This window comes from Aphelocoma coerulescens, chromosome 1A, assembly GCF_041296385.1.
Source record: "Aphelocoma coerulescens isolate FSJ_1873_10779 chromosome 1A, UR_Acoe_1.0, whole genome shotgun sequence".
Classification (NCBI taxonomy): domain Eukaryota; kingdom Metazoa; phylum Chordata; class Aves; order Passeriformes; family Corvidae; genus Aphelocoma; species Aphelocoma coerulescens.
The window spans coordinates 27,895,105-27,921,562 of NC_091014.1; the positions used below are offsets into that span (position 1 = coordinate 27,895,105).

At 43.2% G+C, this 26,458-nt stretch overlaps 1 protein-coding gene across 3 annotated transcripts; it reads right to left on the reverse strand.

Annotated features, from left to right (window-relative positions):
* Positions 1-1,482: 1,482 nt before the first annotated feature.
* Positions 1,483-12,950, reverse strand: IFRD1 (interferon related developmental regulator 1). 3 transcript variants are annotated; one of them, XM_068997364.1, is made up of 12 exons: positions 12,611-12,945; positions 10,802-10,906; positions 9,770-9,851; positions 9,230-9,354; positions 8,782-8,939; positions 7,371-7,421; positions 7,098-7,276; positions 6,886-6,994; positions 4,764-4,898; positions 3,941-4,069; positions 2,942-3,037; positions 1,483-2,181 (listed from the first exon to the last, which is right to left on the reverse strand). In XM_068997364.1, the coding sequence occupies exons 1-12, from the start codon at positions 12,654-12,656 to the stop codon at positions 2,092-2,094; spliced, it is 1,305 nt and encodes a 434-aa protein (XP_068853465.1). In that variant the 5' UTR covers positions 12,657-12,945; the 3' UTR covers positions 1,483-2,091. The 3 variants fall into 3 exon arrangements, with proteins under 3 accessions (XP_068853465.1, XP_068853474.1, XP_068853484.1); XM_068997373.1 differs by lacking the exon at positions 7,371-7,421; XM_068997383.1 differs by lacking the exons at positions 1,483-2,181; positions 2,942-3,037; positions 3,941-4,069 and adding an exon at positions 4,087-4,589 and having other exon boundaries at positions 12,611-12,950.
* Between the last annotated feature and the right edge of the window lie 13,508 nt (positions 12,951-26,458).

The window sequence follows — 26,458 nt, forward strand, 5'->3', positions numbered from 1 at the left end:
AATTCTTTCTGAAGCCATCCTGTGGCAAAAGTTCTGAATCCCTTTTAAACTGCCAATAAACATATTTCTTTTAGGAAGCAATAGAGAATAGATCCCCTGACTCATACTTCCCACCCTAAGCTGACAAGTTCTGCTGCCCAGAATCACTCCCTTTCTGCAGGAGTCTCCTGGAAGTCCTCCCTCCAAAATAAGGAATCGCAATCCAGAAAAAAAATCACTGTGACTCTCATGCCCCAAAAACTCCTGACACCAACATAACCCTAAGATGAGAACCCAGGCCTCTCCAGTTGTAAACTTGAAAAGGTTTGCAAACCCCTGGGATGTCTGCAGGACTGCAGAACATCCCACCTCTGCAACAGCCCTAGAAGACATGCAGGTCACTGTGGGTGGCAGCTACAGTGGAACAGAGAAAAAGGCAAGCACCTGCTTGGCTCCCTGCCAGGAGGTGCTGCAGAAATGCTGGGCAGGAAGCTGTCAAAAGTGCCTGGCAAACGACATGAAAGGTGACTATGCAGAAGCCACAGGAGAGGCCAACAGGCTCGAGGGAACAGTTTAGCTCAAAGGGAACTGTCTTGGGCTGGGCAAGTACAGGCACACAACTTCACCTCACACAAGGATCAGAAGTTTTTTCTCCACTTGTGCGACACTGACAACACATGTTCATCAGCATAGATTTCAGTTAAAGGCTTTGTGTAGTCCAAGAGATCAGTTTTGTAAGCCAAACAAGTTTTTACAGAAGGGATTATTTGGAGGGGGATATGGAGGGGGAAAGAGGGTAGTGGAGAAGGTACAACTCATTAGTACCCATGGACTTTCTGGAACAGGTTCTGCTCTAACCAGAGACCAGAAGGGGGAAAAAAAAAAAAAAACCAACCAAAGAAAACCACTCCACCCCAACCCAAACTTTCCCTTATCAGAGCAGGCAAGAGGTTTCAGGTGGGCGGTCTTGTTCTCAATGCAATGTTTACTTCATCTGGTGATAAACATTTAAACAATGTTTATTCTAACAAGCACTTTTATAGATATTCAGGTTCAGAAACTCCAGCTATCTAGGTTTTAATGTCTTTATTACATAACACACACACTGCCCCCCCACTATTCCTAAGACAGTTTCTCAATTACTGGCACACTTCTGTCCTACAGAACCAGAAATTGAGGTTGGAAGAGTAGTTTTCAATATGATGAACACAGGGTAGCTGGAATGGGTCCTCTAAGATAAAGGACATGTTTTGCAGCACCAATGCTAGAAAGCTTTTGACCACTGGAGAAGCAATGACAAATCAAGATGAGGCTGTGCAGACCTCATGTATGAGACACCTTTAAAAAAGCAAGGTAGACTTGCATGTAGCATCTACTAAAGCACTGAGAGTACCCCAAGCAGGTGTTTGAACCAGCAAATAAACAAACCCATCCCTTTCAGCCCTTGGGGTTTTGGCAGTGCTACAGCTTTTCATTCATGGAATAATTACTTTTACACAGAGAGCAGGCAGTGAGAAACATCTTTATTCCAAAAATTAAATATTCAATTTCAGAACACAAGAATCTTGCTTTTATTTTACATGGAGGCAACTATTTGTCATTCACTATTTGACTGTCAGTGGAAGTTACCAAACTTCAGAGTCCCTGTCAGGATAAAGTTACACTTACATAGGAATTTCATTGTCCATCCTACCACTGGAGTTTTAAAAAGTTACTAAAAATAATCTCACATAAACATGGTCATTTTTTCATATTAGCACATTCTTACTAAAACACTTAGTCAATGAATTACTTTACCTTTATATAAAGAATCCAATCTGAAACATGGTATTTAACTACAGTTATCCACCCCATTTAATGTATCAGTTACAACATAATCGACCTTTGGAGCTAGTGGGGTGCTAACACAAGTGTTATAATGTGTCCCTGCACCAAATGTTACATCAATCTATATACAGTGTATATGCAACTAAGCAACAACATGCATTATATTTACAGACTATGTAACAAACCCGTGCACAACTGCAAAACTGACTACAGAAGTTAAAAAAGTCATTTAAATGTTACAAATTCATTTTAATTATGAAAATTGAACCCTATTGAAAAGGGAGTCTAAAAAAATTCCCCCACATCTGCTCTTTTATCACGACATTTACTTCTAGCCTTTGTCCGAGCCTTGAATGCTGCAGAGTTGTACAAGTGCTACAAAATAAAAAAAGAAAAAAGAATTACATCATGTCATAAGGCTTATGCCCTTCACAGATTTTTCATGTTACAAAAATATCTATTAATCTTTGAAGTAAACTGGTAGGCCTTCTGAAATTTATAGTATGCTATCTTTGCACCAAAGGCTGATTTAATTTTCATATATATATACACACAGACAGAGAGATATATATATATATATGTATATTTAAAAGAAACTTAGCCTGTATAAGGAAGGCTGAACTATGAGCAGTTCTGGAAGCCAGTCAGTCTTGAATATCAAACAGATACCATGTAGGTTACATTTACCCCCAGATTAAACTTGGTAGCACCATTCCCCAAATTATATGCAGGATGAATGCATTCACTATCAACAGAAAAGTCAACCTCTCCTAGTGCCCATTTCACACTGCTGAGTTTGGGACATTGTCTTTAGAAAGACTCAATTTCCATGGTTTCCTGTAGGTGCCTCCCCAAAAACATGTATCTCTCGAAGAGACCAAGTTTCACGTGTGGAACATGAATCTGGTAGCAACCACATCAACCTTCAGACCCCTTGGAAAAAACACAGTAGCAGACACACACCCGGTGGAAAATCTAAGAGCCCATAGATGCATACAAAGCTGGGTTTCATTCAGGACAACATGAGGCACTCTTAGAACTACAGTGAAAAGTGTAACAATGACAGCTTCTGAAGTGCAGGAGAAATGAATTAGAGTATGAAGTAAAGAAAATTCATTAAGGTGCAATAACCTACCCTTTCAAAACGGGATATCTTCATTGTTTTAAGAGTTGCAGCATCCAGCATTACCGGTGGACCAAGCTCAAACACATTCCGAAGAAAGTCATTTGACTAAACAAGAAACACAGATTTGTGTCAAATTGCTGCTCTCTTTTGTAATCAAGTCAAGAACACTTCCTCCTTTAACCAGAATAAGGCTAAAAGCAAAAACTGCCACCTTGAGAAGACAGACAGCTCCTCCTGCCTTTGATATTTTTGTCCCAGCAAGTGAGACACTGTTCTGTTCTACACAAAATCAGGCAGCTGAACAGACCTGTATAGTTTCACAACACACCAGTTTTAAGATATCTGGCTGTGAAAGCAGTACTTGAAAAACTGAAAAACGTGCTACATGCCTGAGCTCCCTCAGTCACATAGAAATTCAACTAACACAGGACTAAAGATTTTAACCCCATGATTATCACAGCAATTTGGCAGCATATACTCCTAAGGTACAGTTCCTGCTTCTGCTATATATGTAAACACATGACTAGTAAACAAGCAGTTCCCAGAACAGAGATAAAGACTTATGCCTTCTCTTCTGGAATACTGTCATTATTGGGCTGCAAGTTGTGTTCATTATTTTTGACTAAAACTTTGCCTTCCTTTTACAGGCTTGCACAGGAAGGGTGGAGGCATGCAGCTTTCTAGCAGCCAGACAACTACACCACTCTGCTGAAAGGGAGCATAGGATTCAGGAAAAACCCTGAAGCTAGAAAGATACTCAGTTTAAATTTTTTACTTCTTGGAGAAGTCAATTACTAAGCCAGCACACCCAGGCTACAACTCAGAAGAAGCAGCTTACCTAGACCATTTCAGCGCACTGTAGTTATTTTTTAAGTACTGTCTTTTAACACCTCAAATGGAAAGCTCATCATTTCCCTAAGTTCTACTCTGGATTTTGTAATTCAGACTGAATTACATCAAAGCCAGACAAGGAGCAACAGTCTGAGCAAGTGTCAAAGAGCAGCTCACCTGCAAATGATATTGCATCCCCGACCCCAGAATCTCCTTGAATGTCTCATAAGTTTGTTTTTTAACCCAGCAGTCAATATACATGCGCTCAGGTCCAAACTTCACCATCTCTGTAGGAAAGTCACGCTCCTATGCAAAAATCAAAGGAAACAACCTGTATAATTTACCGTCTTTTGTACAAGGAATTTTATACACCTCAGTGAACTTTGTTTTCACTGATAAATTTGGCACACCAAAACCTTCCAAATAATATAGTATAAATATACTAAACACTGTATTTGATCATAAAGCAGATGCACACCTACAGTCAAATCTCATGTACAATTTGAAGCTGATATTCTTCACTATCAGAAAGCTTTTCAAAAAACAAATGCTCAACTTTTATCTTTAAAATTACTTTAAGAATTGGACTTAGCCCCAGAAAAATCAGTTCTGACTGCAGAAGTCACCTTTAAGTCAGCCTATAAACCTCATTTAGTCTCTACCTTACAAGTGTGAGTAGATACATTTGGGACAATGAAATATATGTGATAATAGGTGACTCAGATCCTTCTACAGGCAGAATCTTAAAGGTGATTTCAAATCATGCCAAGCCTTCTTCTTCACTTCCAAGATGTTTATCTATTCCAAGTGTCTTTGTTCTACATTCCTGAAAAAAACCAGTTCTATTTCATACAAGTGATCAGACTGAAATCTCACTTAAAATAGTTTTTCCTGTTTCTTTCACCGAAACAGTACTTCTGTTTAATAGTAAAATTGTTTTCCCTAAATTTTACACTATGTATTTTTAAGGTGTAGATTGTATCTGGGACAAAAGAATCACCTCAACAGCCCGCAGAACATCTCTGAAGACAGATCGCTGCTTTCTTTTATCCACTTTGGCCCGGTGCTTGTTTCCATCAGTAGCCAGAGCTCTTAGTTTCTCTGTTAGAAGGTCCATATCTTCATAAAAGAAATCCTAGATTAACAACAACAAAAATTTTTAGTTGGTTTTTTTTTTTTTTTGGTTGTTGTTTGTTTTTTTTTATTTTCTGGCCTTAACCTCTTTCCCCACAAATAAGAAAATTGATCTCTTTTAAATTTTGGGCACATAGATCTCTACAATCTCTTACTTTATTTAAAAAGACAGGGAGCACTTCTGCAGTTCCATTTGCAGCATTTAAGCCAGCAGGAACAAAGTCACAGCACCCAATTTACCAGGAAGGGCACTAACCAAGTCTATTTTGGTAGTCAACCATGTGAACCTGCCATATACACCTGCTAATCTGTTCTGCTCCATAATTCCAAGGGACTCAAACTAACAGATCTGCTGAACTACTCCTGTCAACAAGCTGAGAGCACTTTAAGGTTGTTAGCACAGAATTCATGCTGCTGGAGGCAGATTGTGAGACACCATTAGACTGAGGGTATGGAATATTTAGCTATAAGTCTTGTATGGAATGGGAAACTAGAAAGCAGGTTTGTTTTTTTAAATGCTTAACAAAACACTTGAAGTGTAATATGTGCTTTACATACATATAAATAAGTATTTTCTCCACTGCATTTAATAACTTGGCAGTAGTTCACCTGGACTAGTATGAATGTATGCATCCTTATGTAAAAACAAGTTTTTGTGGTTTGTGGGGGTTTTTAATATGAATGTTTTGTCATGTCAACTGAACAGGTTGAGTTTACTGCATGCTTGCTGAAAGGAACTGGTCAAAGGCAAATACAGTAAATATTTTTAATCTGCACTGATCCAACGAGATCCTTGTTAAAGATCCAACAAGAATAATTTTTAATGATTAAAGTGGCATTTCCTCAATGAAGCAGAAGAGATTTGTATTGAATGCAGTCTAGTTTGTTAGCACATTTTAAGATTTTAATTACTTGGTCAGCTTGACCAAATAAAGGATCAAGTTGTGGTCCCAATTTATTTTGCTCCTTTCCAAGCTGACTTCCATAGCCAAGACACTCAAATCACTGCTTGCACTTATACAGAAGCCTTAACATATTGTTTCAGATTATGCAGTGCTAGTGTGCCATGATTCCTTATTCAAATGAGTTATCTTTTCACTTTAGACAGCATTCTGGCAAAGCACAGCACTTTGATTGAGCTGAGAGCCCTTCAGACAACTCTCCCAAATTGCCATGTGTAAGCAGAAGGAGGCTGTGTTCTTGTGAGCTGTCACGAAAAGAGTCTGAAAATTAATAAGGTATACTGAAGAATGTAAAGACAACTTTACCTGTGGACGAGCTAATGCTGAGCAGCTTGCACCTAATCCAATTCAAAAACAAGCTCCAAGAAATCTCACCAAACATAGTAATACTGGTATCTGTGCAAAATTTGTGCAAATTCTTTAAAAATCTCCCCCTTAAAGTGACTACCTAGTTCTTAACTGACAAATAGTCAAATGCTCTGAAACTATCATGCAATGGTGTTATTCTTCTCAAGAATTCTTACCTAAGAAAGAATACTGAAAAAAACAATACTTAAGTCAACATGTTTTCCACCTGATGATGGATTTTTGGCTGTGAGAGCAAAATTGTGCAGACTGTGAACTACTCGAACTTGTCTGTGTAAGCATCTGATGAGCGTTCCCACTACAGTAAACAATACTGTTTTATCCTGGAATCTCTCTGGAGATATTTTTTATTTTATTTTAAAAGCAGGTGTTGGATTTAGATTTTAAATCTTGCATTCCATATTTCTAGTTGCTATTCAGTAGTATTTGATGCATTTTGTTATATTGGTCCTGTTTTGCAATATAGAAATTAAGTGTAAAAAATGATAGCTAGGAATTATCGCTATGCCCACTTAGACTGGGACAGGCTCACTAAAAAGAACATAAACCATGGAATTATTTGCTACTTGTTGAGATCCAGGGTGCTATGCAACACAGGTTAAGTAATTTGTCTCATCATTGTCCCAACGAAAGAAGGTTTAGCTGCTGACATTAACTTACAGCATCTGTTTCACGTGCCAGTTCAAACAGAAGCGCTAGTGTTTCTCCAGCAGCTATTCTCATGTTGAGATCATCACAAGACAGCAGACTTGGAAGTTTATGCAAGTGCCTAAGGAGTAAGTTATATTCCATTAAGATCTAAATTTTGCTGACACTGTTTCATTGCATATAAACAGTCATTACAAACTCTGCTTTTCAAGAAAGATACTCACATTTCAATTTTCTTCTTCACTTCATTCATTGGACAAATGGTCAACAACAGTGTCCATGCTAAGAGAGCACTGACATGAAGCACAGTATTATGGGTACTCGATACACCATTAGTGTCTCTATCTCGCTGATAAGCCTTTGTGAAGATGTTTTCCAGGCATTCCATAGTAGAGTACAGTTCCTGTACAAGGCAAAAACATAATGGAAGTGGCTTAAGAGTCACACATTTTCATCTTGCCAGTTTATTACATCTGAAAGGTATCAATCATCCTCACCGTAATGTCATCAGTGACAATGAAACAACAAATCCCTAAGCAGGTTGCACACTAGACACAAAAGAAAAAAAAAAAAGAGTGTCAGTATTTGACAATGTTACAGTTGACAAAACTTTCAAACTTCGGACCTTTGAAATTTAACATCTGCAGTAACAAACTTGAGATGAAGACCTTAGCAGAGTCTAGAAGTCTCCAACTCTGTTTAATTCAGCTTCTTCATAATACTTAGTTCCCAATTCCCATCTGCTCTCAGGATGATTTTACAACATATGCTACTCATAAGCCTTCATTTTTTCATGTATTATTTTAAAATAGCTTACAAAGCCCTTGAAAAAGCTACACATAACACTCTTTTCACCCAAAGATTTTAAATCTCACTAGGATTTAGCAGAAATTATGCTGATAAACAGTAATGAACATATGGTATTTATTCACGGCAGCAGAAAATATCTTCCCCTTCTGACCACTATTACAATTAAATGGCATGAAAACTCTGCACTTTAAAAGCCTTTCCCAGAACTTTGCAACTTCTGCAGATCTGTTCCCTATGCCTATATTCTACTCCAATTTCTCTTACGAATAATAAGGAAAAACACTTTTGAAAGTGATGTTTGCACTAACCACACAGGACTCAAAACTACATTTAAACAGGACAAACTTTAATAGCTTTTGGTTTTTTGTAGAAATAACTGCTGTTGAATTAATACCTCCTTTTGCAGCTGACAGTATCTATTGCGCCACAGCTTGACTAGAATAGGAGTAGCCAGCCATGTAATGATAAAGGGAAGTTGGAGAATATTACTTAAATCACTGAAGTTTGAGAAGAAGCAAAACTTTTGGCAGAGCTTTGGACAGTCTTCACTCACTATTTCAGGCATACCACTGATGTACAGATGAGACGACTGGGCAAAAGTAACTTAGAAATACTTTTGGTAGTATGACTGCATTGTTTATGTAGTTCATATGTGCTGTATGTGATTTTACCATAAATAAATGTAAATGCTTAAGTAACATTTCTATGCTGTTTAAGAATAAAACTGATTTTCAAGAATAAAATAAAATTAATACAGGAAGGTTATATCACTCAGTGGGAAAATGGGAAATGTTTTCTAGGACCTCAACATCAGCCCTCAGAACTGCAGTAAGGAGACTGCAATACAGTGAGTTCAGACTTGACAAAATGCTACATGTAACAGCTCTTTAAGAGGGCCCTAGGTTGAAGAAGAGAAGCACATTCAACCTTCAGGTGGAACTTTTTAAGCCAGTGAAAACTGCTATGCATCATTCAGAGCCTATGTCAATATTATGAATACACACTAGTGGGGTAACCTTTAGTTCTGGATTACACAATAGTGAACTGGTCAAAAGCAGCCCTCTGTCCCTGCCTGGCAAATAAACATTTCATACTTACAGCCTGTCTGGCTTGGATACTGGCTGTTCCATCACAGACAATCTTCTTCAGAACTGGACCAAGGGTCTTAAAAATCTCCTCGCTTTCAATTCCTGACCCCATCTGCACACACAGAAGGCACGCCAGTCCAGCAGCTGCACACTGTTCATCACTCTTACCTAGGGATTAAAACAGTGATGTGCAATCACCTTTTGCATTGCTTTCTTCATTTAATCTTTACAGATAAATCTGAAAGCATGTAAGTGGAAATTCAGAAACCAACAGATACAAGATCAGTTAATTTTCTAGGACAGTTAAAATCTGACACCTAAATTTAAAAAAAAGGAATGTTACCTAAATTATTAAGCACTCTGTAAAGTACTAGAGAACATTCAAAATCTTAAGTTCTTTTAAACAATGTGCTATTTCATAGGGATTATTACTTCCTAATAGCATGCATGTTAATTACCTTTTTTTATGCAGCGCTCAATGCTATCAGTTAGAGTCATTCTCCTTTCCATGATAAATTCATATAGTATTTTAGAAGAAAATGCACTTTTCAGACTTTCAAGGGCTGCCTGTCTTGTCTTGGCACTGTTAGAAGAGAGAAGGAAGGCCTCCTGAAACCAGCACACATCAGGTAAATCCCCACCTTTGCTTTATGGTAGTTTATATTTGTCTGCACCCAATAACAGAGTAACCCACAGAAGTACCATGAAGAAATTAAATGCTCTGAATTACTTCCTTACTCAAGGACAGCAGAATTTTGTTTAGACAAAGTTCACAGTGGTACTGCAGACTAGAAAGGGTCACTCTACTTCAACATGTTAGGAAAGTCTAACCCATCCAAAAGAATTGGTGGAAGGAAAAAGGTCTTTTTAGATCCAGAAGTCTTCCCCAGCATGAAAATCTCAGCAAGCATATAAAAAGATTTCATGTGTACTTTCCTTATTAAATCGGAGAAAGCAAGAGAACAATGTATGAATGTGTTTCTTCAAGCAGACCATACCTCTTGTCCAATGTAAGATCAATAAATCCCTTCAACTTGTATTCTAAGTCTTCTTGAGTGGCTTCTTCATCAACTTCAGGCCCTAATCCAGAAGAAATAATTTAGTCCTACTGATACATATTTCATTAGCAGATGCAGTAGATCCAACACAATGGTTTTAACACTAATAGGAAAGCAGTTCAACATAGACAACAGCTACAGAATTGTTCAGTATTAGAGCAGCATAATGGTGTTAAACCTACTAAATCAGACTGCACCCTAAAATACTTTTATAAAAACTGGCTACTGATACATCTGCGCTGTTTCTAGATCTGCTTCTTACATGTGCCAAGAATGAATGAGGGAGCAATTCAGGTCTTACATGAATTTTCTCCATCTGATGACCATCAGCCAATCCTGTCAACAACACATTTTCAGTCCACTATGTCTACCCCTAGAGTACACCGAGGTGCTCACAGCTGATGCAGTGAGTCAAAGCAGCCTGTCCTATATGGCATCAATTCAGATACCTCTGCAATAGGAGCTCAGCTAAGAGTGGCACGTATACAGAAATGGCTCCCTGTCTTATCCCCCTGTAGCAGGCTTTCAGGTCTCCTCCTCCCAACAAAATGACATTAGAGCAGTCCAGGTTGCAAAGGCAGTAAAGGAGACAAAGCACAAATCTAGCTCAAAACAGGCAAATGTGATTCTTCCCATCTTAAACTCTTCAGCAGTTCTTACTGCTTCAACTACCTGTTATGAAAACCCACGTCTTATAATGCACCTTACAATTCTTATTGTGTCTGTATCAGCACTCCATAATTGTAATAGGAAAGAGCCTCAGAGTTTTACAAGGCTCATGAAACCTAGAGTATATTCTTACCAAACAAAACCAATAGCCACTGGATTAACCATCATAATGTGTTAATGTAATGCCATTATTTTGTTACTGCTACTTACAGTCTACTACTTAAAATTACTACATCAGAACTACTAAACCAGCTCATTTTTACATTTTTAAAAAGATGAATAGATATAAATGAAAGAATTTACCATCCTCGGTGAAGCTAGCAGGATCACTGAAGCCACTGCAGTGGCTCATAGTTTCAATTGAAGCATCTTCATCACTAAAAGGCTGCACATTTCTGGGCTGACCACCTTAAGGAAAAATGAATACAATAGTTTGGTCATTTTTCATACAGAAAGAGAAAATCTGAGCACCAAAAGTAGAGCTGAATCTCCCAGCAGATTCACTCTCCCTGACCCACCCATAGAAAGAACATTCTCATCCTCTGCTGGTTCCTTTAGTCCTCCCTATTCTGAAGATTTAGTTGGCTTTGTTCTGGAAGACCATTTGTGAACAGTGAGGAAGGGCCCACCTAGTATTGGTCCAATTCCTACTCCAGATGTTGGCTGAATTCCTACTGTAAATTTAGGATCTTTCTACAATCAACTTCATGTTAATGCAGTTTTCTGTGACTATACTTTAAAAACAGGTCTATGTTAATTTAACTGTTAGAATGAGCTACCTAAAAAAACTGCCATACAATCTTTATTTTTTAATTTTGAGGAGCTTCAACACAGTGTTAAGTTAAACCTTTAGGCAAAGATACATTACCCAGTGCAATGCAGGATTTATGGGATTAAGTGTAGTATGTGCAGCATCAGCAATGTCCAACTCTTTTAACACTGAATTAAAAGTATACAACCCAGAACATCAAATGCTTCATCAGGGAATAAAAGTTTTGCCTCGTGGGACCAAGATGGCCTTGGTGCAGCAGCTTCAGACTTTTTGAATAAAGCAGTATTTTTACCAGTGTTCACCCCTCTTTTCACATCAGTTATTTCTCCAACAGTTGCCAAAAAATCATTTACAGAACTCTGAATTCTGTTCTTTCAGCTAATTTTTTGTGGCACAATTGGTTCTAAATTATTTAGAAGGTTGCACACAGCCAGGGAGGCTCCCTGACTACCAAGACCCATAAAACTATTTTTATCTAGGCAGAATCAACCTTCAGTTGGATCTGTATCCAAGAGCTTTCCAATGAAGTTAGTCACACTCCGGAAGTTTTGCTGCTTTCAGCTGTAGCCAGTTGTATCATTGACCATAACCCAAAAAAAACCCCACCAACGAATGCATGAGCGAAGAAAGTTGGAAGCTCAGAGCTCTGACATGGCCACCTTCTTGCTTCTGCTGATTCAAACAGGGAACTTCAACAGAAGTGACAAGAACGACAGCATGCCCTTCACAAGCTAGAATAACAGCAGTTGCAGAAACACCCCAAAAATTGCTCACTTCCTGAAAAACTGGTATTAGAAACCGATGCTGCCCATCGCTATGCTAGCCTGAAGTGAAACTTCTCACCACCCCGCAGAATCTCCGTTCTGCCCAAGCATCAACACCTCAGACACGCGTATTCTGCATCTGTATGAAGACTGTTTATTGTATAATATCCTATTTTAGGCTAAGAATAAGGGGGTTTTTTAAAAGACACAGCAGCCTTCCGGGGCACAGCAAGGTGACACGCAGCCACACCAGCTGGCGGTGGTGCGGCCCGAGCCGCCGCTGCCCTGGGGCGCTCCCGTCGCCGCCGCCGGCGCCAGCGCGGCCGCGCCCGGCGCCCCCCCGCCCCGCTCCCCGGCGCATGCGCGCAGCGGCGTGAGGTGGCGGTTTCAGGGACGGCTCCTGTCACCCGCCCGGCCCCGGCCCGGCCAGCGAGAGCCCGCGGCCGCGCCCGCCTTGCTGCTCGCCCCCACCGCCCGCGGGGAGGCGGGGCACCGCCGCACGGGGCGACCCTCCTGCGGCCACGGGAAACGCCGTCTAGACCCCGCTCCCCCGCCCGCCGGCCTGGCCGCGCTCACCGGCTCCGCGCTGGTGGTTGCTCCCCCGCTTCTTAGGCTTGGGCATGGTCGCAGCGGCGCTCGGCTCGGCTCCCGCGGCCCCTCTCCGGGTCTCGGTCTCTCTGCTCCCCCCCGCCCGGGAATCAGCGACAATCAGCCGATGGAAGAGCAGGAGCGCTTTTTACTCCAACGCCTCTGCGAGGCTGACTTCTCGGGCCGGGGCAGCGGAGGTGATTGGCGAGAGCAGGCGGAGGGCAAACCGGCGGCGAAGGCAGAAATCCCCGTGAAGGCCCGTGAGCGGAGTCGATGCATCTTTCTCCTCTCAGACACCCGGGGCTAAAGGCGCGGAGGGGGCGCCGGAGCGGCTTTTATAGCCCCGCCGGGCTGCGGGGGCGGGGCCGCGCTTCACCGCAGCCAATGGCCGGGCCTTGCGACGGCGGGCCGGTGACTCAGCCGCGCGAGCTCGTGACGCGCTCGCGCTGCTGCGCAGTGGCGGGGCTGGGACGTCAGCGGCGCCTCGCGCGCCACGCCGCGGTGCACGCCGGGAGCGGCGGGCCCGGGCGCCAGGGCAGGGGCGGGGGCGGCGCTGGGGGCGGTGCTGGGGGCGGTGCTGGGGCGGTGCTGGGGCGGCGCTGGGGGCGGTGCTGGGGCGGTGCTGGGGCGGCGCTGGGGGCGGTGCTGGGGCGGTGCTGGGGGCGGTGCTGGGGGCGGCGCTGGGGCGGTGCTGGGGCGGTGCTGGGGGCGGTGCTGGGGGCGGTGCTGGGGGCGGTGCTGGGGCGGTGCTGGGGCGGTGCTGGGGGCGGTGCTGGGGGCGGTGCTGGGGGCGGTGCTGGGGCGGTGCTGGGGGCGGTGCTGGGGGCGGTGCTGGGGCGGTGCTGGGGCGGTGCTGGGGGCGGTGCTGGGGGCGGTGCTGGGGCGGTGCTGGGGCGGTGCTGGGGGCGGTGCTGGGGGCGGTGCTGGGGGCGGTGCTGGGGGCGGTGCTGGGGCGGTGCTGGGGCGGTGCTGGGGGCGGTGCTGGGGGCGGTGCTGGGGCGGTGCTGGGGGCGGTGCTGGGGGCGGTGCTGGGGGCGGTGCTGGGGCCGCCTGAGGCCGCGTGGGGCGGGGGACCGAGGACAGAGCGGCCCCGCGGGTGCTCGGCGGGCCCCGCCGTGCCCGGTGGGCTCGGTTTCCGGACCGCGCACGTGCGCGGCTGGCTGTGGGAAGGGGGAGCTCGGCTGGGCTGTGTGGAAGTCTGTGGGCGTGCGGGGCCGTCGCCGGCACTGCTCGCCGTGTAGGCGGGGAATGCCGGAAGGATTCACAGAATCACACAACGGTTCGGTTTGGAAGGGACCTCTGGGGATCATCCAGTCCAAGCCCCCTGCCAAGGCACGGTCACCTGGAGCGGGTGGCACAGGAACGTGTCCAGGTGGGGATTGAATGTCTCCAGAGAGGGTGAATCCATGATCTCTCCCTGGGCAGCCTTTTCCAGTGCTCTGCCACTGTAAAGTTCTTCCTCGTGTTGAGGGGGAACTTCATATGTGTTAGTGTATGGGCTCTGCTCCTCGTCCTCTCACTGGGCACCACTGGAAAGAGCCTGGCACCATCCTCTTGGCACCCACCTTTGAGATACTTCTATGCATTAATGTGATCCCTCTCAGTGTTCTCTAGACTAAACAGGCCCAGCTTCCAGTCTCCCCTCATAAAAGAGATGCTCCAGATCCCAAATGGTCTTTGTGGGTGTCTGCTGGACCCTTTCCAGTAGCTTCTTGTCTTTCTTGTACTGAGGAGCCCAGAACCGCAGTGTGCCTCTCGCTTAAAAACCGATATGTAGGATAGATGCTTTATTCCTTCATAGCAGATTTTCTTCTGCATGCAGAAATGGGTTTTGTCAATTGCATCTTCCAATTTAGAGGCTTGTATTTTATGTTTTTTAATGCAAAATTGATATTTTTAATGTTCTCTGCTAAATGTCAAATAACTAACTTAATAAAAAAACAATAGCTTTCGTGTCCACCAAACAGATTGGTTTATGTTTCTGAGCAGTGAATGTTTGTGAATGCTCACTGATAGGCCATATCAGAACTGCAGTGTTTGAGGAAGGGACAGCAATTTTGCAGAACGTGCTGAAAGATTACATAACACACAATAGTGATTACAGTGTTTGAATTCTCTTGTGTACAAAATGTATTTACACTGACTTCCAGAAAGGTAAACTTTCATAACAATTCTCTATATATGCCACATAAACAACAAAGGATTTAGTGACCCATTTGTGCATTCTGGGTTGGGAAATGCTGGAAGTGTCTATTTCTAGAAAATGGTAGCTGGCTCTACCTGAGCCCAATGTTTTGCATTGCTGCGCAGCATGAGACTCCCGGCTAACAATTCTTTGGGCGTAGGAGGTTCAAATTTCTGAGAAGGCTTAGCCAGATTTTTAGCATCCTGTTTAAGAAGAGCAGAGAAAAGACAGAAGTCAGTGTATACTGCATCTATACAGGACAACACAAATGTCTCAAGGGCAGTAGTTTTTCTCCTTCAGGATGAAATGTTAGAACAAAGGACAGCCTTCCAGGTAAGTTGGCAGAGGAGTGGCAATTAAATGCAGAAGGCATAACTACTTGAGTACCCAAGGCAATATTAGAACTAGGGAGCAGCACTGGACATGCTACAGCACCCAGTAGGAGCCAAGCAAACTTGTACGGTGGGAGTATTTGAGCTGCAAGATGCCAACACCACCTGAGCGAGAGCAGCCATGTGCTGACAATTTCCTGTATGTTTACCCATTTCATATACAGATTGATCTCAGGGGGTGCAGGCTGACTGGCCTCGACTGAATTGAAATTGCTGCCTTCCTGCTGATAGCCCTGTCTCACAACTGCTGTCTGAGGCTGCCAGCAAGGATTTGGTTTAATGCTGAAATCCTTGCAGATATGGCAGTCTGAATAATGTGCCAAACTATGCATGTCCGTGTGGCAGCTCAGGTGCAACACCAGTGGTACCTCATGGTGGAGTTTGAAGAATTAAGCCTCGTAGCCCTTGTATGCTTGAAGATGATCTCACCAGGAGAGATCTCACCCTGGAGAGGGAGAGGAGGGAATGCTGCAGATGAGGTGGGAAAATTAGCGTCTAAAATATGAAACGCTGTTGCCAGACTTAGACAACTAAAATAAATTACAAAAGGTGACAAAAACAGAGAACTTGTGGCTACTTTGGGTTTGTGACCACTTTGCATTTCACTTGGGCTTGTGAAATACGATGTCTTCAGGTTACTGAGATTTCCTGGTTATCTGACCAACAGTAAAGTGAGGTCACACAAGAGGAGTTGTGTATCACTGCTCAGTTTTGCTGTCTGTCTGTGACAGAACAGACTCTTTGTCTCGATTGCTGACTTCTTGCCCGCTCTCCTGATTTATCCTATTGGCAGGAATGCATGGCGCCAGTAGGCTGGCTCAAGACAGATTTCTAACAAAAATCTTTGGCTAAATGCAGAGTGACATGGTGCCAGCAATCCGTGTTCCTATTGTCTGGCTTTTGCTGGAACTGCTGGTGTCAGGGGTGTCACAGTCCCTCTGGCACCAATGATACCAGGGGTAGGTGAGAGGTGACATCCTTGGAGAAAAGTGTTTTATGGAGTTGCAAGGCAAGCTGGGAGTGTGATAGTAAGGCATGCATGGCAGTGGCTTCACTAGCAAGTACCACAGCACCCAAACAAGAATAGCAAAGCAGTTCTAGTGGTGACTAGAAGTTCAGCCAAGAGTACAGATCACCAGTGACAATCCCAGTGAACATAGTGACAAGGAAATCTGAGGTCAAGCCAGAAAAGTTAAGTCAGTGAGTCAGGATCAGATCAGGTTCAATGACAATAACCAGGACCAACCAGCCACCAGTCTGGCCATCATCAGACAAGCCCACAGTGATGGGAAGGATCCAAGATCAGCTCAGGTGGGTCAGGGTCTGGATCAGTGTGTGTGGCCAGGCAGAGTCATACCCGTGACATAGTTCAGGCAAGAACTGAGGGAGAGTGCTTCAATGTAGGCACCGCTTTTGAGCAAAGTAAGTGGCCCTCACTTCTTACAGCTCTTTCTCACGTAGCAGTCTAATCCAAGGTCACTCAGCTGCACCTTGGCAGAGCTGCCTTTGAGCACAGGCAGCTTAATGCTGACTAAGGCCCCAAGAAAAGGTCTAATTAAGAACTCCACCCCAGCTGAGGGACATACATATGTGACTGACTCAGTTTATGTGGCTTAGGATTTGTATGCCAGAGTTTATTTTAAAGATGTGTAAACAATGGTAATTTACGACCAACTGAAGGTATGGCCAGACGTATTCTCTGTACACTATTAAATGCTGTAAAGAAGTCAGAATTGAGGGAATCATATGGATCCTTGATTCATATGGGTGTATTTTCCTCCTCATTTGACACAATGCTCCTGTTATCTTTGCATACAAAATTCTTTGGACTTTCTTTTTCCTTTCTGACCGTCCTTAGGACATGACTGTCTTTGAACCCAGAAGAGGATCCCAGGCTCATGCAAACCTGGAAAATGAGCCATGCTAAGGCATTCCCTGAACAAATATTGCAAAATGTTTGTGTTTTTAGTGACCTACCAGAACTGACAGGCCTTCAGAGTGTATGCCTGCTAGCAGTGCCATGGTCCTCTCTCTGGAACACTTAATGCTACAAATGCTGTCAGCACTGACATGTAGTCACACTGCCCAAAATAAATTGCTATGATAAATTACAGCCACAGCCCCCTCAATTCTGGCTGCTGTTGCTACAGTGGAATGCTTGCTTGGGGGCTGACTTGACTGCAGGCAAAAGAAACTCATTCATTTCCTTTGCATAGGTAGGGCACCTGGTCCTGTGTCATGGAAGAAAAACTAAGACTTAGAAGGGAAAGCTCATGTGAGGTCTTCACTGGGAAGGTGCTCAGATGAAGGCGTATACTTCTGGGTATACATGCAAGATGTATCTGATCAGTTCCCACAGAACTCCTCTTATTTCTGAGATAGCAATTGCAAGTGACATGAATTTTTAATGGAGTGCAGTAGCCAAGAGCTGCAGCTTTTTTTCCCTTTGAATGATGGAATACATATTGGAGGCCTAAGCAGTTCCTGATACTTCAGGAGTATTACACTGTAGTAAAAAATACACAGCATCCGTGTTGGAGGTCCTTTCAGATTTCTTACATTATTTACCTCTTGTCTTCTTGTTTATATTTTGGAAGCCTGGCCAGTTGTGGTCCAAGCATGTCCAAGAACCCCATGTCCAGAATAAAATAAATGTGATGGCAGGCCCACTACTAGAGTCACTATTATTAGTTCCTGAGGGAGTTTTGGTCTTAGCTGAAGGATTAACTTCAGACACTGAGGGAAGGTCATGGTGTCTATAGGTGGCTGAAGTCCAAAGCTGTAAGGTGACACAAAAACAGCTCATACTTTTTTCTCTAATTTCAGCAGCCCTGTGTGTATGGACACACAGAGGACATTTTGAAGGGAAAAGAAAGCAGTCAGGAAAGAAGTTCAATTGTTTATGGTGAGCAGATGGATTTAGCAAGTCTGCCTGCTGAGACAGAGGCATGACTGTGCAAATCAGGTAAGTTCTTAGTGGTCACAGAGAAATCTTCTCCACAGCCTTAGTACTGTTTATATTATATGTACGGTGCTAGAGGCATACATTGCACTCAAATTTCCAATCCTTTTTAAGTTAACAATTTCTGCAGTAGACAATATGTGGACTTTATGAAACACTGTGTATTTATGCAGCTGAGCACATCCTCAGTGGCATACTACCCAGGCTTTCCACAGCAGGGGGTTCCAGCTCCATTCATACTCCAGATATTTTGTCTCCTTTTATCCAGATTATACTGACACTTACCTCCATTTTCTGAGGCAGATCCTTCACTCCATATATATGATTTATTCATGCCAAGCTTTCTTGGACCTCAGTAAGAATTTTCCCTGGTAAGTCATGAAAAAACAATGCATACTTGAGATCTCTGGTACATATGCCATTATTAATTTCATGTCTAAATTTGGTTGCCTGAGCTTCGACTGTCACTGCCAATAGCAACTGACCACAAACATTAGCCTGAACAGTAACGGCATTACAGAGCAACTGTGACCCCATGGAAAAAGAAAGATAAGACTGTCAAACATCAAGCCCTTGCAAACATTTTGCAATAGCTAACAAGATTTTGTCGGAATAAGGATTAACACATTTTTTTAAACAAAAAATGTATATGACTCTATATTTGTCTCTAGTTTATTGTTTCTTGTGGGGCAAGCTTTAGCAAACAAATGATTTAGAATAATAAATGTAATTGCTATTGTAAAACTGTGTCATAAAATCATGTATGTCATGCCTCTTAAGACCTTGTATGTTGTCAGTTTGTATCTTGCTTCACTTGGTTCTCTGCCTTTTGCAAAATTTTGTGTTTCCTAATATCAACCACTAACTTAGTATTACCCAGTATATGCTAAGTATTACCCAGGAAAATCACTACTTTCTGCTATTCTGAAATGAAATATATATATAATTTTAGACACAGGCTCAGATTTAAACATGAAATTCAAAATTACTTCTATCCTTCCAAATTATTTTCAAAATACCAGGGTTGCAGAGAATTAGGGGACTGTGACACAGCCATTCCCCAGAATGCAATACAATAATCAGGAGTATACATCTTGTTTCTCTTAGCACATGTTACTATTGCATTAGAATGCTGTTGACCCAACTGGTTAGCCAATATCAGTGTAGAAGAATCTGATATTTCTCTGTTTCTGCCACATTATTTTTTGGCAATGTGCATAGAGGCTCATTCCACTGAAAATTAGGAAGGATTAAATAGCAGGAGACAATGCTCCAGTCTCATTTCTGCCAATGCTCCTGCCAAAATCCTTCTATGCTTACATTCCCATGTCCTCTTCTATCTGTTTGCCAGGCCCTTGGCCTTGGCTGTGCTCTCCCACCCTTTTGGCAATACACAGCTGCAATCAGTAGTCCGTGTTTGTATTTGCTGGACACTTTTAACTGTGTGGTGCAAGCACTTCAGGTTGTACATGGGGCTGCTCCATGGACAATGAGTTTCCCTTGCTGCAACAACCATAAAGTGGAAAGATGCTGACTTGCCTAACTTGCCATCAGCTGTACACCCTACTGCACGCACTACCTGTGCCAGTGACAACTGGGAACATGCTGATAGCATTTCTGTTCCTTCTGAACAGCACCTTGCCCAGTATTTGCCCATCACTTAGGAGAGCTGGCCTCCCTTGCCTTGGGCAGGAAGCATTTTTCTCAGTTTGCTGAGTGTAGGTCAGCTGCTCAGCTGTAGCTGTTCTTGGTTTTGGTCTTGACCAATTCTGGTCCCAGGAAACAGACTTTCCAGTCCTTCCCCTTGATGGAGATGGAGAACGACAAGGGGGCGGTACCTTCCAATAATTCTTTTTCAAAAAACATGTGATTTTACAAGAAGTCCCTTTTATGCCAGTATAAAGGATTAGTCCTGTTTGTGTTCAGTAAGAAAAAGTCCAAATAAAACAGCATATTGAAACAGATGAGAAAGGAACTTTTTGTATCTGGCAGTCCAAATGTTTGTTCTTTCAGGTATGTTCATCATATAACCTCTTAAATGAATTCATTCAGGTGCCATTTAATTCTAGGCAAGTTTCTTATTCCCCCATCTGCATATGGAAAGCTGTTTCCAAAGGTCAGCCTTCTGTTATCAAGAAAGTTTATTTGTGCCTAGCATGTGTCAGTTTGTCTTGCTGCTAAACCTCACCTTGACCTCTTCTGTGGTGTTTACACTTCTGGGAGCAGCTGTTTTTTTTCTGACCCTCTGTTTTTCAGGGTGCCATGCAAATTCCCTAGAGCAATATGCTTCCTTTGTAGTTAGGGTATTTAAATAAATCATCTAATTTAGAAGCCAAGTCAGAACTTAGGAAGGCTGAATGACTGGAGAGGCTCATCTCCTTCCATTGACGACAGGAGACCCTGGTGACGGTGCTCCTATTTTATGTATCTTTGGGAAGTGCCTGAAGTTGGACAGCATGAATCTAGACTTCAGTGCTGTTGGTTTTTGTCTCCTGACTAGTCCTGAAGTCTTTCTCTGCACTGGTTCCCATGGCAATTCCTTCTTGAACATAGATGACCAGTATTCCAGATGAATTCTCCTAAGTGTCATTGATAGCTTTCCCACCCCTCTGTCAATCAGAAGTACCCTGTGTGAAATAGTTTGCTATTATGTTTATTTTAAACAGGCCTGAAATTTGTATTGTATTTTCTTCCTTCCTCCCTATGATGTAGAGTTCAGTAACTCCCCATCTGATACCTGAATTCACCATGGGTTATTAATTTTTACTGTATTTCTTCAGCCTGGACTTCATAGTCAGTTCTTCCTAGGCAATATTTAAAACCTCCTTTATAAAGGCACCACCTTCCAATTTACATGGCAATTTTAAGTTCCATTAACAACCCCTTGTTTCTGGTGTCCTGGTAATTAGTGGCAGCATTAGGCTGCTTCCTCTCAAGAGCTAGAAATTCCTGTCAGAAGTCCACGTTTTTGTGTTGCACAGTCACCCACTTGTTGCTTATACATTTGCCAGGCTGCCCAAATAATGAGTGTTGAAAGGTGTTGTTTCTTAATCATATTTTTTTTCTTGAAATGGAGGGAAATGTAACAATAAGGCTCTTGTTGTCTACCATGCAATTGCAGCTCTTTTTCCATTCCATCATTGGCAACTGCTGCTTATTTGAAAGATTATTATTTAATTGCTGCTTATATGAAAGGTGATTTCTCATTGCAAGTCACACCAAAGCTGCTGGGACCTGCCAAAGCTCATGATCTACACTCTGAATGATATATAGACTTCATGCTTCTCTTTAGACCAAAACCTGAAAATATGAAGAGTGGTTCATTGTTGGAGGGAAAAGATTGTTTCAGCTGCTGGCTTACAGAGAGCTGATTAAGCAAGACAGGGAGAGAATTGGCAAGGGTCATTTCCAAGGAAGGGAGAACTGGTTTTTTTCTGTGGTATCAAGAGAGATTATAGCTTCATGGCTTTTATTCTACCGAAGTCAAAGCATTGAGGTAACAGGCTGTACACCTTATGGTTACCTCAAGATCAAAATCCTGGCACATCCGAGATACTTCTGAATTCCTGCCTTTCTCTTCCCCCCAGGATGACTGTGTGACTCCCTTCTCGTCTCTCTGTTCACTGTCTCCAAGCCCTCCCTCACTCCAGGGCTTGTATCCCACCCACATCTGAGTACACTTTTCCTTCCTCAAGTGGTTGAGTGTCCCTTGTTTCCTATTCCCTTACAATGGCCACCATGAGTTTCCTCCCTTTCATCCTGCTCCCCTTCTCTTTCACAGGCTTATTTGAACACTTTGAAGATTTGGGATAGTCTCAATAATTTCATCAACTTATTTTCTCAGAGGTGGGCTGTTCCAACTGCTGTTGGAAGTGTGGGACATGCTGACTAGAAGCTCCAACTACTGCTTTTTGGTTGACTGGTCTCAAAATCAAGCAATTCCTGCCCAAGTGTGGTGGTCTGTTCACCCACTGCTTTTCTTATCCCATATTGTTCCCCCCCGCTTTCCCTTGCCCCTAGTCCTGGCCACTCCCTCCGGTTCTCCCTATTGATTCCTGTACCCCAACTCTGCCCATGTACCACCCCTGCGATCTGAGAAAACCCCCCTGTTCCCAGATCCAGGGTCTCTCTGCCTCTGGGAACCAGTGGACCAACATGAAACAATAAAGGTTCCGGCTGGAGAGACCCTTCTCGGCTCCTTTGCTGTCACTGTGTTGCAGAGCCCAGCTAGCCGGAGTAGGAGCTCAGGGAAGTCCAAAAGGACTATGGGAGGGCAGAATGTCTGCCCTGCCCTAAGCAGCCCAGCTGTGCTCTACGGGAAAGCGGCAGCTTGCTAAACCAAACCTAGCGCTGCAACACCCAAGGATGTCTGTAATATTCTTGCAATACTCTGTCAATGATTGTATGCCATGTTGTACAGTTACCCTACTACAGGCAAACATAAATAAGCAGACATGGGTATGAAGGATTTTTGTGGGCCCTGGATTCAGCTCCCAAAGATGAGGACTCAAGAGCTGCGTTGCCATTTCAAGCACTGATGTATAAAATTAACAGAACCAAATTGCAAATGCTAAGTAGTCACCATTTGCTCAAAGCGTAACTATACAGAAGGGCTTTTGCACCAAGGGGAGGAAAGTATGTATCCAGCAGGAGTTGGAGAGCTCTTTGTGACAAAACAAGAGTCCTCTCAGATGGAAATAGAGAAACGAGGGTGTGGACAGAGCAGAAGTAGGATGCAACCATATGAAAAACTGCTGTGCAATCTATGGAGTGCAGGGGATGTACAGTGCAATCATGTTTAGATTTTCCAGTTACTGTCAATGCTGGCCAAAAATAATGACTCATTCAAATATGCTTAAGAGGTGCATTTTAAAATTAAGAATCTGGACAGACAGGTACTGACATGGAAATGTATGCAACAGTTTGTTCAAACAGTGTCTTTCACAACCAGCTATTCAGTGACACGTGACAAGCCACAATACTTTTGCCACGTCAGTTGCCTATGCCACGTCCTAGCTTTGTCACCTTGGTCTGGATCCATGCTCGGCACCCCCACTGCACTGACATGCCTATCTGCCACACAAATCTTATCTGCTCTCAAGCATGTTTCAGACCTGAGGACACAGAAGTACAAAGTCTTAATCTTGTTGGGCACCTGCTGTCCCCATCCTTTCAAGGTTTTTCTATGGCATGTGAGCAATTTTTTCAGGTTGCTTAAGCAGAATTTTATCATGAGAAGTGTTGTGTAAATATCCATCCCCAAGAGAAACTTTTGGAAAATACACACGTGTTTGCTGTCAGAAATACCAAATTTCGTTTGGGGTCTGTGGGTAAAAAACATGCTGTCTTCCTGATTATTGCCAGCAGAAGAACCTTAAGACAGAACAGAAAGAGGAAACTCTGTTAAAAAAAAAAAAAAAAGAAGAAGAGAAGAAAATGTGTCCCTGCATCAGTTTCATAATTGAGTATTTGCACATGTGTGACTCCACATGGGAGATCTTCTGCCTCCAGCAGCTTGCCTCCTCATATAAGAGAGAAACATACTGAACATTGTGCCTGCTGGACCCTCACCATGCACTGAGGAACATGGACGTGGCATCTCTCAAACAGATGATGTGCCTGCAGACTCAGAGATTCCCCTGTGGCCTCCATGCCATCACCTCTGACAGCTGTCCCCGCAGGCAGTGGCATGGAGGGACTGCACCCCCATCCCTGCGGGGGTTCAAAATGCCGTGTGATGAAAGTGTTGTGCATAGTGTAGCAGAGACACAGTGGAAATATCCAGAGATGTGGTGCCTCATGAGCTGCCTCGTTTAGGTGGTAATCACAATGTGTAGTGCCGGCAGCATTCCTCTGCCTTGAGGTCAGCATCCTAAACCAGTCAGACTGATGCCAGCACCTCACCACACCTGCCAGTAATGTCATTACAACCTGAATCCTCATCTACAAAAGGTCAGCACTAAAGCCCTGTTCAGACCTTGACTGCCTTTTTGGCAGCCCTACTCCCAGCCTTCAGGCGCCTGCATGGGGATGGTGACAGCCTAAAGCCGGCTTGGGACATCAGCCTGCATATGTGGCAGGGTCAGGATCAGGCCTGGTAAGGGGTGTCCCTGCATCTAGCAGCTCCACTCCACTAGTCTCCCTGCTACTCCTAGGACAGAGACAGTGGGGTCAGGACTGAAAACAGTATGAACAAGGCTATAATGGAAAAGATAAGATACTGCAAGATAGAATACAACACAATGCACTATTGTATTGTGTAAGATATTACTGCTGTGGTTATGAAAGTTGATGAAATGGCAAGGCAGGACAAGGTCATGCTATCAGGTTGTTTTCCATTTGTATAATTTTTGTTGGTGTGTTTTTTTTGGTTGGTGGTGGTTGTTGACGTTAGATTTCACTACTGAATCTGAAGAAAGCTCCCTTGTGCCTGGTGACACTGGTGAGAGCTAATCACTATTCCAGCCTGCATAATAAATCTGCTTCTAAGTTCAGGCGTTTCAGAGGGCATCTCATTTTTAAAGGAGGCTCACAGAAATGCTCTGTGTTGCTGCTTTAAAAGGCAGCCAGCACCCACACTGAAGCAGGGAGAGGGGTGGAGCTCACAAGCCTCCAACTGCAATTTCCTCCTCCTGCAGGGCAAAGCCAGAAAAGCAAAAAAGCCAGAGCAGGCCCCTCCATGGCTGCTGCTGCTGCCCAGGACCTCCGTGCTTCTGTGTGATACCACACCTCTGCAGGCCTTTTTGGTCAGCATTAAGAAAATCTGCTCAGAGGGCAGTTAGACACTGTTTTCCTGCATCACAGAATTTTTCTATTTATAATTGTACCTAGGATTATTAAAATATCTTTAAATCTCTCTAGTCTATTTATATGTTATATAATTAGGGCTGGAGGAATGAAGCATACCCTATAGATCAACAACATACCAGTAGTACTACATGTACCTTCCCTTCCATTTTTTATTAAAAGCACCTAAGACCAGTAGGATAACATACTGAAAATATAAATCATGTTGCCTTTTGATGCAGTTGAGGAGCTAGAAATAAGGAAGAGAAACACATTTACATATTAGAGTATTATAGACCCACGTCGGATGAATACTTACCGTACCTTGTAATAAAATTTTTAACACAGGTAGTAATAGGACATAATCACATTTGAGGTGCTTAAGAGAGGGTGCTTCTCATACAAACTAACCACAGGAACAATTAGAGGTGCAAAAGTCCATGTTCTTCATGTGCTCTCAGTCACAAAGTATATTCAACTATGAACAAACCCCAGAGGTTGTGATCTTTTGTACTGAAAATCAACTAACCTCATAATTACATGTTTTTATATAACTAAAGGAGGCTTCTTTTGATCTGCATTTCTTTTAAACCATGCTGCTTTACATCAAAATAATCACTGGCCTGTGTTGCACAGGGTACATTTCTGAGAAGTATAAGTGAGATTTTCTTGCAATAAAGCTCCCTTCACCCTGAGGGCTGTGGGTCTTCAGTTTACAGAAGGCAAAATTGCTTGGAAGTCTCCACCATGATTGAAGTGGCTCATAGCTACAAAACTCATGTATTCCTCCTGGCAAGATTAGCCTTTTTAACTCAAGCAAGCCCCATAAAACCTCAGAACATCATTTGTTTCCAGGAGTCACAACTAATTTCTCACTAATGGAAAGAGTGCGATGCAGGACAGATTGATTTCCATAAACATGATTTACTTTATTATCTGTCTCATTAAAACAAGCAATTAGCCAAATCTTTAAGTGTTACAGACTTTTCTTTTAGGATACACTGATGATGAAAGCACATGTTTCTCCAGGATGGGAGTTCCTGTTCATTCACAAAGGCAGCAAGACAACTTACAGCCCCAAAGTCAACAAGAAACATGACAAGGAGCTGTGTCTTTTCTGACCACTCCAGTTCCTTTTTAGGAGAGCACATAACTGGCAGCCTTTGCCTCCTAACCCTTCATGGGGACACGTGCCCAGGGTTGTCCTAGCTGTGCTGAAAAACATGGACCCCAACTGGGACTTTGCCACAGCCCCCACCTCCACTGATGCCTTTTCCTGGTCTTAAAATCAAGAGTCAAACACGGTTAGAAGGGGAAAAGGGATTTTACCTTGGTATTTATTTTAAGGATCAGGTGCACACATCCAGGTCAAATGCACTGAAATGCACCCCACAAAAAATGCCCACCCCAAAAGATCTGGTATAACATTATGGGTTTTCCTAATTAGCATATCTATCAAAGATTCTCCAATAAGAGGCTTGAATGAGCTCCCCTCTCCAAGGAGCCTTCCC

Coding starts and splice junctions, on each gene's coding strand:
- IFRD1 (XM_068997364.1), bottom strand. CDS start 12,656: ATGCCCAAGCCTAAGAAGCGGGGGAGCAACCACCAGCGCGGAGCCG. Junction 4,899..6,885: donor TGGCACGTGAAACAGATGCT/GTAAGTTAATGT, acceptor TTGTTAATCTAG/GATTTCTTTTATGAAGATAT. Junction 4,070..4,763: donor ATGTTCTGCGGGCTGTTGAG/GTGATTCTTTTG, acceptor ATTTTTGCATAG/GAGCGTGACTTTCCTACAGA.